Source organism: Pagrus major, chromosome 23 (assembly GCF_040436345.1).
Source record: "Pagrus major chromosome 23, Pma_NU_1.0".
NCBI lineage: Eukaryota > Metazoa > Chordata > Actinopteri > Spariformes > Sparidae > Pagrus > Pagrus major.
The window spans coordinates 17,836,433-17,850,691 of record NC_133237.1 but is presented as its reverse complement, the minus strand read 5'-3'; the positions used below and the strand labels follow the sequence as shown (position 1 = coordinate 17,850,691).

Below are 14,259 nucleotides of genomic sequence, written 5' to 3'. Positions count from 1 at the left end.
GACTAAAGGGTGCACAGAATACTAAACGACAGAAAGTTTGATTCAGTTGAAGAAATCTTGTCTGCATAATGTTGTTTACTTGCTTGTTAAGTGATTCAGAGGGTTAGTGACAGGAACTGCCTCCAAATGTCTGACAGATTGTTTGGGTTGGCAAATAATATGTTTTATTCTAGGAGCCAAATAAAGATTTTTCTTTAAGGCCCCTATAAATTTAAAAGTACAATTATTTAAAAAAAAGTTTGATTTCACATCTCATTTCATCCATCATCCATATGTACTGTACAAACATATCTCCACCCGCATACCGTCAAATCTCCTCCTTCATCTCTCACTCTCCTCACTGGATTGTTCTGTCTGTCAGTCAAATATATGAACTTGTGCTTGAGATTCAACACCCCAAACCACCTCCTCTCAGCCGCAGGAGCACACTTGTGTCCAGCAGCTTCATGACCCGTGGTTCTGCTGTAAAAACTTGACCTTTAAACTCTCTGCAAATAACAAGCCTCCCCCTCTCCGTCTACTGCTCTCAGCTCTGCAGTATGTTGGCCTAACACTTTGTCAAGAATCTGCGCCAGTGCTGTTTACAATTTGGTGGCTTTTCCCAGATCCTGTTAGTGCTCAGGGGGCGCAGCAGACGGCTCATTTACAGTTTGAGTGTGCTGCTCCGTGTCGCTCCAGCCACTCTGGGAGCAAGTGTCAAAACACAACACACAGCCTGTCATCACGGGTGTGAAGCACACTTCCGCTTCAGAACACCGGGGGGCAACAGAGAGCCCTGATGAGCCCCTTTACTATGATACTGTACACACATCATACTGGAAAGACAGTGCACACACACCTTACGCTTTGAGAAGGGTGTGATTCTGGACACAAATTTTAATGATACCAGCAAAAATCAATGGTTGAAAATGACTTGATCATTTTAAATCTGGATAGATACATATATTTATATCATCATATTAATAACTTTGACACAATAACAACTTACGTTTGCTGTAAAGATTTTTGTTTTGTTTTGGCTGAGCACCAGAAATTATATACTATAAAAAGCTGTACGATCAAAAAATCTACAGCAAAATGGTTTCCTCCTCTTTCTAGATTGTTGGGTCATGTCAAGATGTTCTGACGGTTATAGTCCAGGAACTATAAGGCCTTCAGTATTGGGTCAATAGCCTAAAACGCTGTTCTGGGACGCAGAGATCCCCACCATTGTCACACATTTCACATTTGTCCTGCTTGTCTTTCTGAAGCTCTTTCTTCATGCCCTCCTGCTCAGCAGAACAATCACACTGAGTACCTTCAATAGGACATAAAGTTATTCTACCATATTCAGCGTGGCTTCTGTCAGTGGGGGCTCACTCCCATCTCTGCCAAGGGAGCTGCTTAATGGGCATCCCCTAAGTCGTCCTGACATGTTAACTTCACAGGAAGTGCAGCTGAAACATTTCCCCCCAAATTATTTGTACCTGAGATCTACAGAAGCTGTTCGCAGATAAAAGCCCTCAGTCGTTTTCCCCTTCGCCAAAAACTCTCTTGTCGTCATGGCAGCTAGCGCTCAGTTTCCTGTTTTTACTGGGAGCACTCTGAATGCTTTTATTCTTCTTGGTGCCATTGAACTCTCTTTCGCTGAAGAACTTCAAGTGTGCTAAGAGCGGTTAAAGGCGTTGTGACACAGCGCTGCTTTTATTTTGAAATATTTCCATTGAGTTTCTTTGTTGCTTTATTTAACGTCAGGGTAATTGGAAACATATCAATGCGCTGCGAGGGAAAACGGCTTTGGCAATTACTGGGAAGCTAACGTTGTGCTTGTGGGACGAAGCCAATCTCTGTGGGTGACATTGCAGGATGCTTTACAGTTGGTTGAATTGTCTCAGGGTTGAATAATCTCTCTAAATTCTTCCTTCACACCCACGTGCTGAGGATTTTATTAATTAAACCAAATGCAAATAATTGATTTTCTATTAAAGCGGTAATTGTCAGCACTGTTTAGTGACTTCAGTGACTTTTATTCTTTTAAAAAGGCGTCTAGCGAAAGACCTTCTGGACATAGCGACCTAAACTCCTCTCCGCTGTCGATAGTCACTAATATTTCTGAGACGAGTGAGTATGCTGTCATGTGGCTGTGGCTGTCTGAACTGACTGTGTTCAGTGAGTTGAAGAGGGCAGCAGCACTTCAGTCCATCAGCGATCACTTATCCCCGTTGTTTTTCCGTGAAACTCCTTCTCCTTTGTTTCTGGGCCTGTTCTCAATTATTTAACTTGACTATTAAAGTTTTATTTCTCCTAAAATACAGAGTTTAGGGGGATGAGGTTGCTACAGGCTGTGGATCCTCTCGTCCTCTCAATCAGTCCCACAGCCTGAACAACAGCCCTCATAAAATGGTTTTGTAAATCAGAGATGACAGCAGCATGGTAATGATCCGTCCATTACAAAAGTCATGCCCAGGTTCCTTTCCTGAAGCACAACTCAAGGTTTTCAAAATCATCCAGCCAATAGAAATCAGCATAAATGGAGGACGTCTTAGAAAAAAATACATCCCTTACTTCCTCGTAGACAGGAAAGCAAAACAAAATCATTACTCACACACCAAACAAAGTGTGTCCTCTTCTGGAGCGGCAATTTGTTGATGAATGAATTAGCAACCTAACAAGCTGAAGTAAGATGGTGGACATGATGAACATCATAATGGCTTCATATCTGAATATTAGCTGCAGTTTCACCACTGTTTAGCCTAATTACAGCCAATGAGCTTCTATCTACCATGCCTGAACACTACCTTGTTTATAATATATTTGAAAAAGTGGAATTTTTGATAATTAGTAGCACCATTGAGCAACGTTTTTATAGAGTATCGTGTAGGTGTTGAATCAATGGTGGCAGTACTGCAGAAAGAAGCAATGAATGCACCAAGAACGGCAGTGAAGAAGAAGACTGCAAGCTAGTCCAGATGAGACTAAACAGTGTTGGATTTAAAAGAAGCAGAGGTTTATGGTATGGCCTTTTGGTGAGAATCACTGAATGTGAACATAAGTTTTCATTGCAGGAAAACTCCACAGGGTGTCTGCTGCAACTAACTTTGGAGCTTGTCAACAAACACATTAGCTGCTATCAGCGGATTTACCGCTGTGAACCTGACACCAAGATGTCTGCCTGAAAATATGATTGGCTTGGAATACAAACAGATTCCAGAGAAGGAGACACTATTTTTTAGAGTTTAATCTGTCTGATTACTGCATGAGAAAGCTGCTGTTTTTCAAGAATATAACCTCAAAGCAAGGACGGAAGTGTTTAACTGTTATAAGACTATAAATAGTTGGAACGTATTGTTGAAAGTTTCCCCACAGAGTATCTAAGCAGCCCCCCTTGGAGCAAACAATCTGGCGACAGCCTCCCCAAATAATATGACTTTCAGACTCCTGCTCAAGAACAATCCTTCTTACAATAAATTAAAAACTTTATTTGATTCTCCTTGTGTGTGTCTGCCAGAGACTCCTCTGTCCCTGGCGGTGCAGTGTGAGCCGGGCGGAGGTGAGTCCATCCGGGTCCTGGTGGATGGCGGGGCTCACATCGACTTCCGCGCCAAAGACGGGCTCACATCGATACACAAGGCTGTTCGAGGCCACCGCCATACAGCCCTGCTGGTAAACACTCTCACATGTATAGAAATGCTGTTATAATGAGTTTCCATTATCATGCCATAAAAGGAAGAAAAACCTATACCAGGGTGTAAATCTGCAACATGGATACTTACTGATGCAGTATTATCTTCATTTGTGTTACTGTGCGAGCAAACAAGCTGAAGACGGAATAAACAGTCCCTCAGACTCAGCAATCCACTCCCACGTACACAGAAAATCAACATGGAGAAAAAAATCTATTATTCTATTCAACCGGAGAGGAAAATTACATTAAAATACAGATTGCCTGGTTTAAAGGTGTGCGACACGTTTACATTTTAGGCATTTGTCCAGAATCTCAGCTCCCAAACGTTTACCTGTAGACGGGACGCTCATTCAGGGGGAGATAATTGTGCGTTACATTGTCAGAGTCCATGTTTTCCACAAAGGAAAGAAACAGCTGCTAAAGATTTATAGCAGACGCTGACTGCATACGTAATGCTCTCCAGCCCGAGGTGCCGCGTGACCTCTCTGAACCTCTGTTTTCCCATCCTGATATAAAATTCCATGAATATTCCTCGTCTTGAAATTGGAAACCGCCTTAATATTTTATTTGTCCTTGCTGCTCTTTTATTGTAGTGTTGTTCGCTCATAAAAGACATCCTTATACTGCATCCAGTATTAGAGAAAGGCCTGTAAATGACGTTTAGCTTCTCTGCTGTCTTTCTGCAGGTCCTGTTGTCTCTGGGTGCATCTCCGGACTATAAGGACCGGCGAGGGCTGACGCCACTCTATCACACTGTGCTGACAGGGGGGGAGACCTCCTGCTGTGAAACACTCCTTTTCCACCGCGCCAAACTGGGCATCAGGGATGAGAACGGCTGGGACGAGACACATCAGGTACACGTTTGGGCATCATTTGAGTCCCATAAGACTATAAGACACTTGCCAGAGGGGTTTTAAGGAGATTTTTGATAAAGAAATTAATAAGTAATGTGGATTTAAAAGTATTTCATTTGTCAAGATCTTCATCAGGTTAATTTCCAACATGTGAAAATGAAATAGTGTTAATGTAAACTGGACATTTTCACAAGTGACTGGCTGTTCTCACCGAGGAATGAAAATTGTACACTTTCACATATGAGTTACACACAGTACATTCATATGTGATTAGCTTTTTTCTTAATTGTGCATACAGTTAATTCTGCACTAAATAAACAGCTAAACTTTAGTCAGAGGGTGCTCGGGGCAAAATCTTTCAATCTAATGAGGTCAGTGACCTAATTTGTGTCTATTTAGGGATGTCATATGACAGCGACAGAAAAGAAGTCCTGCCTCGGGATGTTTGGGGTTTTTGGTTTTCTCTTGCTTGTTTTGCACAAATGTGCATGCATCATGATTAAAAATGCGTCAGTGTCATCTGTGTTCCAGTTTCTGCGTATGTACAAGCGTCTGTGTCCACGTCAAAAACCGTTCATGCCATGAAACACCTCTCATCTTTCACCTTGGACACCTTTCACCCTCCATCCCACCCACCCTGCTTCTGTGGCCACATGTTCCTGCAGTGAAGTGGACAGAAAATGAAAGGTATCACAGCCTCTCCGTCTCAGTGCGATCACCCACTCACACTTCATCAGCGTCTGTCTCTCCAGCTCTTCTGTCGCCGCTCGTGTCCTCAGTCTTAATCTGTCTGTGTGTGTGTGTTGAGTGGGATCTGACACATAAATGTAGCGTTGACGCTGAGATTTTTGGATTGACACTTTTCACAGGATCAATTCGACACTGATACAAATGAGGTTGTTTTATGTTTGTTCTCAGTCCTATTCAGGCAGAGGTTTTTGTGCCATATTAAGTAAAAGCATAATCATATTTCACTGTAGAATTAAAAAGATTTCCACTTAAATTAGTGATTTTTTTGGTCCTTGGCCTTATTTTTTTCTATTAGCTTTACCTAGTTGCTAGCATCGAGTGTATTTCAATTATTACTGTGCGTAGCGAGTCAAGTCTGAAGTAATTTGATCTGTAAACCATGATTGTTTTTTACTTATTTCAAACCTGTGAACACTTATCAGAGCCTACTTATTTTTACTTATTTCAACTTGAGTTTTCTTGTCAAATTTCATCCTGCTGTTGTCATTTTCTCCTCAAATTCAGTGTTAATTTCTTGTATTTTAGCTTTCCTTTTGTTGCCGTGGGCTACTTATATAATAATAATAGATAATAATAGATGAGGTGAAGGTGAATCCACTGAATACATTATTTCCTTATATCATGTTCACTGCCAAGCTTAAATTATCGGCCCCTACCGAAGGATAAAATGGGAGCCTACGCTGACTTAGTCATTCTTTAAAAGGAAGAGGTGGTCTTACTATAATTACCTGCAGTTTAATGTAATATGATGTAATATGTACCCTGCAAATTGGTCATCATCTATTGTTAAGTTGTTGACCTAAATTTTGTTCAAAAAGTCCTGATATTTGATTGCATAGGAGAGCTGCCAACCAATCAGAAATGAGGATTTAATGATGGTATGACTGAGTCATCTTGTGGTTAAATAATAAGTCATAGTTATGATGTTCCTGTACGCGTGTGTCAATACGATTATTGTTATTATTGGATCTCACTTGTATCCTCTCGCTGTTTTCTCGCCCTCTGAGTTTGGAGGTGGCGTTGATTAAATGTGATGTCACTTTATAACTGTCACCTTGTTCCTCTCTCTGTGTCACCGTCTCGTCTTCATCCTTGTTTGCTCCTCCGCCTCTCTGTTCTCTTTATTAATCAACCACATAAATCCTTCTTCTTTTTATTCTTTGGAACATCTTCCTTTTCTCTCCCTCTTTCTGTCTCTCGTCCACGATCTGTTCATCCTCACTCAGGCCTGTCAGAATGGAAACTCACAGCATCTGGAGCACCTCCTCTTCTACGGGGCGGACTCTTCCTCCCAGAATGCCTCTGGAAACACTGCCTTGCACATCTGTGCTTTATACAACAAGGTAGGAACTCTTTTTCATGGAGCTCAAATGTCAGATTGTGTAGAGCGGAGAAAAATGTTACGATCAAACACCTTCAATCTTTGAACATGCAGTTTAACAAGGTGAATCTTTACTGTTGCTAAATAATTGATTCATCTTGTTTTTTTAAGTTCAGCATCCTCAACCTGAACCTGAAAACAGGCTAATTCCTTAATTACTCTTGAAATATGTATCTTCTTAGCTAAAAGGAAGAAATCTGAGCAATCTGAAAACATAAAACTGTCTACGAATTTTTATTTTCCTTGAAGATAAAAGCAGAAACGTAATGTACTCAAAAGAGAGAGAATACTGTGCTTTCTGAAGCCAATGCATGCGTGCGAACAAATTACATACATTTCTACATTGAGCATACCATTTATATTTTACGATTTATGTAATGCTGTTCGTTGCAGGAAAGCTGTGCGCGAATTCTGCTCTACCGGGGAGCAAATAAAGACACAAAGAACAACAGTGGGCAGACCCCCTTTCAGGTAATGGCTGAGTGCCTGGCTGGGTAATTACGCGTGCTGGGTGGTTGTATGGTTTAGTGTCTTATTAAGTTAACGTAGCAGAAAGTGCCAGGGCCTAATTTCACTTTAAACCATTACTGTGCTGCGATGCACACAGAGGTCCCAGGCGGCAGGATCGCATGTGACCCTTTAATCTGGATACATTAACTCTGTCAGTGCAGAAAAACGCCAGCTGAGACAATCTGTTGTGTTTGTGTGAGTGAGAGCGAAACCAAGAGAGCAGACAACAGGGAGAAAGCTTTGAAATGTTCTGGATTGTGTGCTGACCTGTGTGGTGTGTTAAAATCAGGTCAAAAGCATTTGTGCACAAACAAATGTTCTCATGTGAAAGTAAAGTATGTGAACTCATTCATTTTCATTTTCTACAAACTGGGTGACTGAGAATCTTTATGGTCACTTAGCTGCAATGTTACATGGAAGCAGAATTTTAATTACAGATGTAAAAATGTACTGAATAAACATAAAAACTGAACCCAAACGAACATATCAACAAAGAAATTAACCACTGAAACAACGGATTATCAATCTTTTTCAGCATCAGGGGAATGTGATCTGTTTATTTATATTAAGTATGATTTCAAACAGCCACAGACACGGATCTGGTTTCCATCATTTGTGAATTTTGTATGAAATGTCATTTGCTAAACATGTCTGTGTTTCCACGTGTGTTTTTTATCAGGTTGCCGTTATGTCCGGCCATTTCGAGCTGGGAGAGATCATCAAAAACCACCGGGATACAGATGTGGGTAAGTAGCTTTTTTGACTTTTTTTAAGCCAGTTTGGATCATTTAACGTCCCGTAATATTAGACATTAGAACCTGACTGATACCTGACTGTCAATTTTGGGGAGTAAAAACAAAACCTCAAAAGTGGTTACAAAGATATGTAATGGTTTGTTTTGATTTATGGTCCTTATTTTGGATCTGTGATGTCTTTGCTCCACCTTGTGTTTTTATTTTTGTGCCTAGTGAGTAAGATATAAGCTTAATCTTTATTTTTGTATGTATTTTTTATTTTAATCCCCCCCTATTTTAATTTTTTTTCCATTTGCTTCTTTTTGCATTTTTTTCTGTAAAAAAAAAAAGGAAAAGGAATAATATTGACGCATATCGGACAACGTGGCGCTGATACAACTCTGATATTTGTGAAAGGGCCAATATCATCTGATAACAGTGGCCAGCTGATATATCCATCAGGCTCTACTAGAGATGCATGTAAAACACAACAGCATGTAGTAACTGAAAGTATAAAGAAACAAAGATTTGCTTATGTTGAGGACGACGATGTGCAAAATAAGAAACTGATATAATGCTCCCCTTTATCTCTTCTGCCTCACATTCCAGTTCCCTTTGTGGAGTCGCCAAAGTACGCCCCCCAGAGGCGGGAGAGCAACCGAACGCTGACAATCCCCCACCCTCACCCCTTCCTCCGGGCCAACAGCGACAGCAGCATGAACCTGCCGGATTGGATGGCAGTGCCCAACGCCCCGGGGACTAACATCGTCTCAGTGCAGGTGTGTATGTGTGTGTGCAACACAGTCCTCATCAGCAGATATTAAATCCTTCCATGTTTACTGACAAGTTGAGGTCACAAACTGATTATTGACATTTGGAACAGCAGTTGGTGAAACAATCTCACCCTCAAAATCCATGAAGTAGCTGTTTGACCCTTTGAAAAGACTTTAAAGTTACTCCCTAGTGAACAAAAATAACTTACATGATGTTGTCGATACTAACTCTACTAATCGGTTTGAAAACACAAACTGCTCCTGAATGTCATCCACATTTAATGCATCACATGTAGATTTTAATACATCCATACCTGCCAAAACGTGGCTGTAAAAAAGAGGCAGAATTTCCTGGGGAATCTGCAAATGGCCTTCACCACAGATTAATAGATAAATACAAGGCTGTCAAAGTGACTTTTCAATTGTCTTGAATTCATAGCTCACATAATTCACTACAAAAAGGCATATCAACATAAAGGCAAAAAATATCTTTAAATGCAAACATTGTGAGAGAGTGTGTTTTGAAGAGCCGTCATTGCCAGATGTGCAAAGGAAAAAAAAGAGGAAGGATGAAATGATGCAGGACTACAGTCTGCAGAGAGGCAAATGTCATTGAAGGGGAAAGACTTGCACCAAGTTGAGTGAAATGTAAGAAGCGGATTTCATTTCTGCCCCTGTTTTCAACCCTTTTTTGCAGATTATTCAGTTTAAAGGCTATAAATTGTGACATGTAACCATTAGACATTGTTGTTGGCGGGACATTGTGTGAGAGGATGCTGGCTGTCAGAGCCAAAGTAACACATTGTTTTATTATTTTATCAGCAACTTGACAGAAAAATCACCAGTACCGATAACAGAAAAATGTGGAACATCACCAGGCCAAAAATCGGTCTATGCTTAGTTAGCAGGTGTGGTTACATCGACAATCAATTGCTGAAGCGAATGTAGTAACACTGTTTGCAATAATCTCCAACAAAGGGAAGCTAAACAAAGTGCACAATAGCAAGTGGCAGACATACAATAAGCCTATTTTCTAATACTCAAACCCATGTGGTAGAACTGAATGTTTCTCGTGATTTCTTCCAAACTGTCCAAGCTGTTGTGGACGTGATGTGCTGCTTGTTTTATTCTGCCCTGGATGTGTCTGAGTGGGAGGTTTTATCCACTTAGTATTCATCCGCTGCAAGTATTTTATTTGCCTGGCCACGAAATTTGTTTTAATGTTTCGTGCCTCCAAACCTGCTTGGATTTGGATTTCTGTTGATGTGTCTGAACGGCTGCATCCACCGGGTACACTTCAACACTTCATAAACAAATTATACATTTGAGCGACACCATACGATGTAATGGGTGACCTCTGTCAACCTCTGCTGGTGAAGAGATCTCACTGCAGCAGCTGTTACCTGTGTGCTTGTGTTATCGTTTTTATGTGCCGTGTAGCAGAAAATAAATCATGAAGTCACAGCCATCTTCTTTAGGATGTGTGTTCCTGTTGAGTGACAGCCTATAAATGTTAAACATCATGCACTAAAGCTGCATAATTTATGAGACATTTACAGCACGTGTTTTATTATATGATTAATGTTTGATTAATGCTGATGTTATCATCTGTAAACATTATGTGCTCTTAACAGCACAGTCGATGGCATGAGAAGAGTTTTTACAATGAATTATAGATATGCAAGTCGGAGAAAGAAGAAGATAGAGTTGTTAACATAGAGGTGCCACAATCACTCGATTAAAGAATTATTCAATCCAAATAAAATCCCATTCATTATCTCAGTCATTTTTCAAGCCAAAATGTCAAACATGCTGGTTCCAGCTACTTAAAAGTGAGAATTTGCTGGTTTTCTTTATCATTTATGTCCAAAAATAAAGAGTTTTGGACTGATGTTTGGGCAGCGATCTGGAGACATCAAGCTGGGCTCTGGGAAATTGTGATGAGCTTTTTTTCACATTTTCTGACATTTTATAGATTAAACAATTCATTGATTAATTTTGAAATCCTCTATTAACCAAAATATTTGTTTGTTGTAGCCCAGGTTGACGTAGATTGAAGGTAATATAATAGATATAATAGAAAAATGTGAAAATGCAAAACTGCTTCATCAAAAAAACATCACAGATACTTAAAATAAAAAACAAAGACAACATCCACAAAAGCATTTGCTGTAATCACAACTATATCATACACAGAATGTTGTATGTAGCTACAATAACGTGAGATTATCATATGTATAAGTACTGTATACATGTTCTGATATACTGTAACATAAACATCTTTCATTCCTTTTCTCCCTGCCTGTCTCTCACAGGGCTATAAGCATACAGGAACCTTGCGGAGCTCCAGCAGTCCCAGAGGGGCGAGGACGCGTTCCCCGTCCAGAGGGAGGATCGGGGACAAGGAGGACAGGAGCAGACAGAGTCGGAGACAGGGGTAAGTGGGAGAAAAGCTGATGACTGACAAGATACTATGCAAAATATATTAGAATACTATAAGTTCATCTAAGATGGTCAAAGTACTTGAGACTTTCTACAAGGTGTATGCAGGTCCAAGGTGTATGCAGTCATTCACAGTTTTTAAAGTGAATTACCAGAGTCAAAGTCTTAAAGGATAAGTTCGCCTAATTGTCTACTCAACAAAATGCCAATGGAAAAAGTGTAATGATACTTTTTTGGATCACATAGTTGGATGTATCGTTCAGTGGCCGATGTTTTCATGGAAAATGGTGACTTTTCTTTAAAATATTCATGAAAAATAGAAATTCTACCAAAATCCAGTAAAAACAGTTGTGTCTCATTCAACCTGTATAGGACGACATTTCTGCATTGATTTTGAGTCAATGGATCAAATGACCTGGAAGCTATTGAAAAAAATGTGTCCCTATGCAAAGTGAATGGGGTGGATAAGAGGTGAAAGTGTCAGGACCAAAATTGTTCGTCCAGGGAGTGTTTAGGAGCATGTTTTGGGCCGTTCGGAGCGTGCTGGCACCTCTCTGTTAGGACATTTTTTCGGATCTGGGGTCAGGGTTGGAGGCAGGCTTGTTAACTGAATGGGAAGGATCAGAGGTGTCAGGGGCAAAATTTTTCAATTGTTCCTCCAAGAAGTGTTTAGGAGCACGTTTCAGGTCATTTGGAGTCGGCTCGCACCCATTTGTACGGAAAGTTTTTTCGGCTCTGGGGTCAGGGTTTGGTTGGAGGCAGGCTTGTTAAGTGAATGAGATGGATCAGAGGTGAAATTTGACGAAGTGTCAGGGCCAAATTTCACAAATTACAGCTCGTATGGAGCCATTTTATGATTTTGTTTGTCTTTTTGTTCCCATCTACTTCAGTTGTTTAGGAGAATGCTGCAACACTGTTCCGCTGTTAAGGATTTTTTTTTGGACTAAAGTCGACTTTCCAATTTTTATTTTTGTTTAAATTTATTCTTAATTGGGTTATAAAAGTGGTTTTAGAGAAATTGTTTTGTAGGGTGATTTAGGGTTATTCTAAGATCTGTAATAACTCACAATACAACGATTCTTCTCAACCAAAAACCAAAACATCAAATTTTTTATTTGCAAAATTGTTTTCATAACTTCTGATAACTCAGTTTATGTGAATGTGCAGATCTACAGAGGTCATGATTTAAAATCACTGGACTATTCAGGCAAAATCCTAGAAAACTGACATAAAGTTTTAAAGATCAAATATTAAATATTACATTCAAATATTCCAACAAAATGAGCATAGTCACCTGTACCTGTAGGGAGCTTTTGAGTTTTTAAACTGCAGTCCCAAATCATCCGCCCCGCCGTCTGCCCCCTCCCACCCAGGCCTGCCCCTGCCAGCACAGCCGGACAAACTGCAGGCCAGCGGAGACGCCTCTACAGCGCCGTCCCAGGACGAGTCTTTGTAGCCACTCGGTCACACTCTGCCCAGGGAGAACGAGAAATCAGCTTCAATAAGGGAGACAGGGTCAAAGGTCAGTCTATGTGCTCTCTCATGTCAGGATGCTCACTGTGTATATGTGTGTGTGCTGGAGCATAATACTGTATTTTGTCCTCCATGTGATTTCAAAGTGTCTGTCTGGTCGGGGGTTTGTGTTGACGCTTACACCTGGTACTAACATGACACAAACCTTCAGAGGTGTGTGTAAAAAAACGTGTACTTTAAATGAATCTCCACGTGAAGCGGACGGGCAACTTTAACACCCACACGCATGTAGAAATGAACCAAAGAAACATTCAGAAACATGCAAAGAAACATCACAGGTACCTTTAAAAGACACAAGTGTAAGAGGAGGTTATTTACAGTACACCTTCTCTGTTTGGGGCTTTGGCATCGCCCCAAGTAGTTCCTTATATAATCTGCTGACTGCAGGGGTTTGACAATTTCAGAGTTAAGATTTAATTAGCAGCTTTTAAGCTAACACTGTTTAGCTTACTGATAAAGTACTTTGGACATAAAGTGAGTTAGAGTGTTTAGTTTATCTACCCGAGATTAACTACTGTGACACTGAAAAATATCCAGTGACCATAACACTGTAGCTAATACTTTCATCTGACACTAAACCACTGGTTTATTAAGGTGGTGTGGCTAATGTGCAAACAAACAAATCCCTACGACGCATCAGGGCATAAGATGCTATGATGTAGGATTGACAGGTCTGGGACAGTGAAAAAATATTTTTTCCACATATGCAGTAGCATTACCCAAGGCCTGTAAACACACTTTAATGTGTAAAATTGGTGTAATTGACAGATTTGAGAAAAAAATGTGTTGACTAGCACGGCAAACCAATTGCCAGAATAAATGTTGGTGAAGTATGTTCCGCAAATTATGGATATGTTGACATTTGACATTATTTTACGCTGCAACTTTGCATTTCTTTAGGTTTCAATTTTATGTTGTGACAACACTTCATTTTTGGTCTGGTTAGGTTTAGACACAAAAACGACTTGGTTAGGGTTTGGAAACCAATCATGTTTTGGTTCACCTGGTTCTGTCTTCACAAACATGGCTGGAAAACATTACAACATCTCGTCAAAAATATCCAGTTTTGTTGCCACAGGAACAGCTGAAAAATGTCCCGACATCTCATCTAATGTATCCGGTGATTTAGCACTTACAAATGTTGAAGTGCCGTCTCGAACCCTGGTGTCCAGCTCACCTAGCTGTAAGGCCACTGCCTGCCGACAGGGCTGACTTTTAATAAACAACACTGATAATCTTGCTTACAAAAAGCCTGATGAGAGATGCATGTTAACACCAGGTGTAAAGGGGATCTTTTGGTCTCATAGACGGATCAGCACCCAGGCCAGGTTCAACCCAAGTGTCCTTAGATGAGTCTGTAAAATGGTCCTGTCCTAACATGAGTGTAAGGTCTCTATATATGTTTGTATTTAATGTCTGCAGGTATGAATATGTGTGTGTTTGTGAGTGAGTCTAAGGTGTTGCCAGGTATGTATGTCTTGGTGAGTATGTAGGAGGTTTGCATGTGTGTGTCCACATGATTTCCTTTCTGTCTGTATAATGTTGTCGTCTTTTTGTGTGTGTTCATTTCTCATTGGTGTCTGTGTGTGTTGGTGCGTGTCGCGTTGCCTTTTCCTGA

At 40.4% G+C, this 14,259-nt stretch overlaps 1 protein-coding gene across 1 annotated transcript in view; it reads left to right on the top strand.

Annotated features, from left to right (window-relative positions):
* shank1 (SH3 and multiple ankyrin repeat domains 1) overlaps nucleotides 1-14,259 on the top strand; it is a 56,781-nt gene that overhangs the window by 14,400 nt on the left and 28,122 nt on the right. Inside the window, exons 5-12 of the mRNA XM_073494656.1 lie at nucleotides 3,488-3,642; nucleotides 4,351-4,518; nucleotides 6,495-6,611; nucleotides 7,043-7,120; nucleotides 7,839-7,905; nucleotides 8,503-8,672; nucleotides 10,982-11,103; nucleotides 12,482-12,630. Coding sequence (XP_073350757.1) covers nucleotides 3,488-3,642; nucleotides 4,351-4,518; nucleotides 6,495-6,611; nucleotides 7,043-7,120; nucleotides 7,839-7,905; nucleotides 8,503-8,672; nucleotides 10,982-11,103; nucleotides 12,482-12,630 — 1,026 coding nt within the window. The remainder of the gene's footprint in view (nucleotides 1-3,487; nucleotides 3,643-4,350; nucleotides 4,519-6,494; nucleotides 6,612-7,042; nucleotides 7,121-7,838; nucleotides 7,906-8,502; nucleotides 8,673-10,981; nucleotides 11,104-12,481; nucleotides 12,631-14,259) is intronic.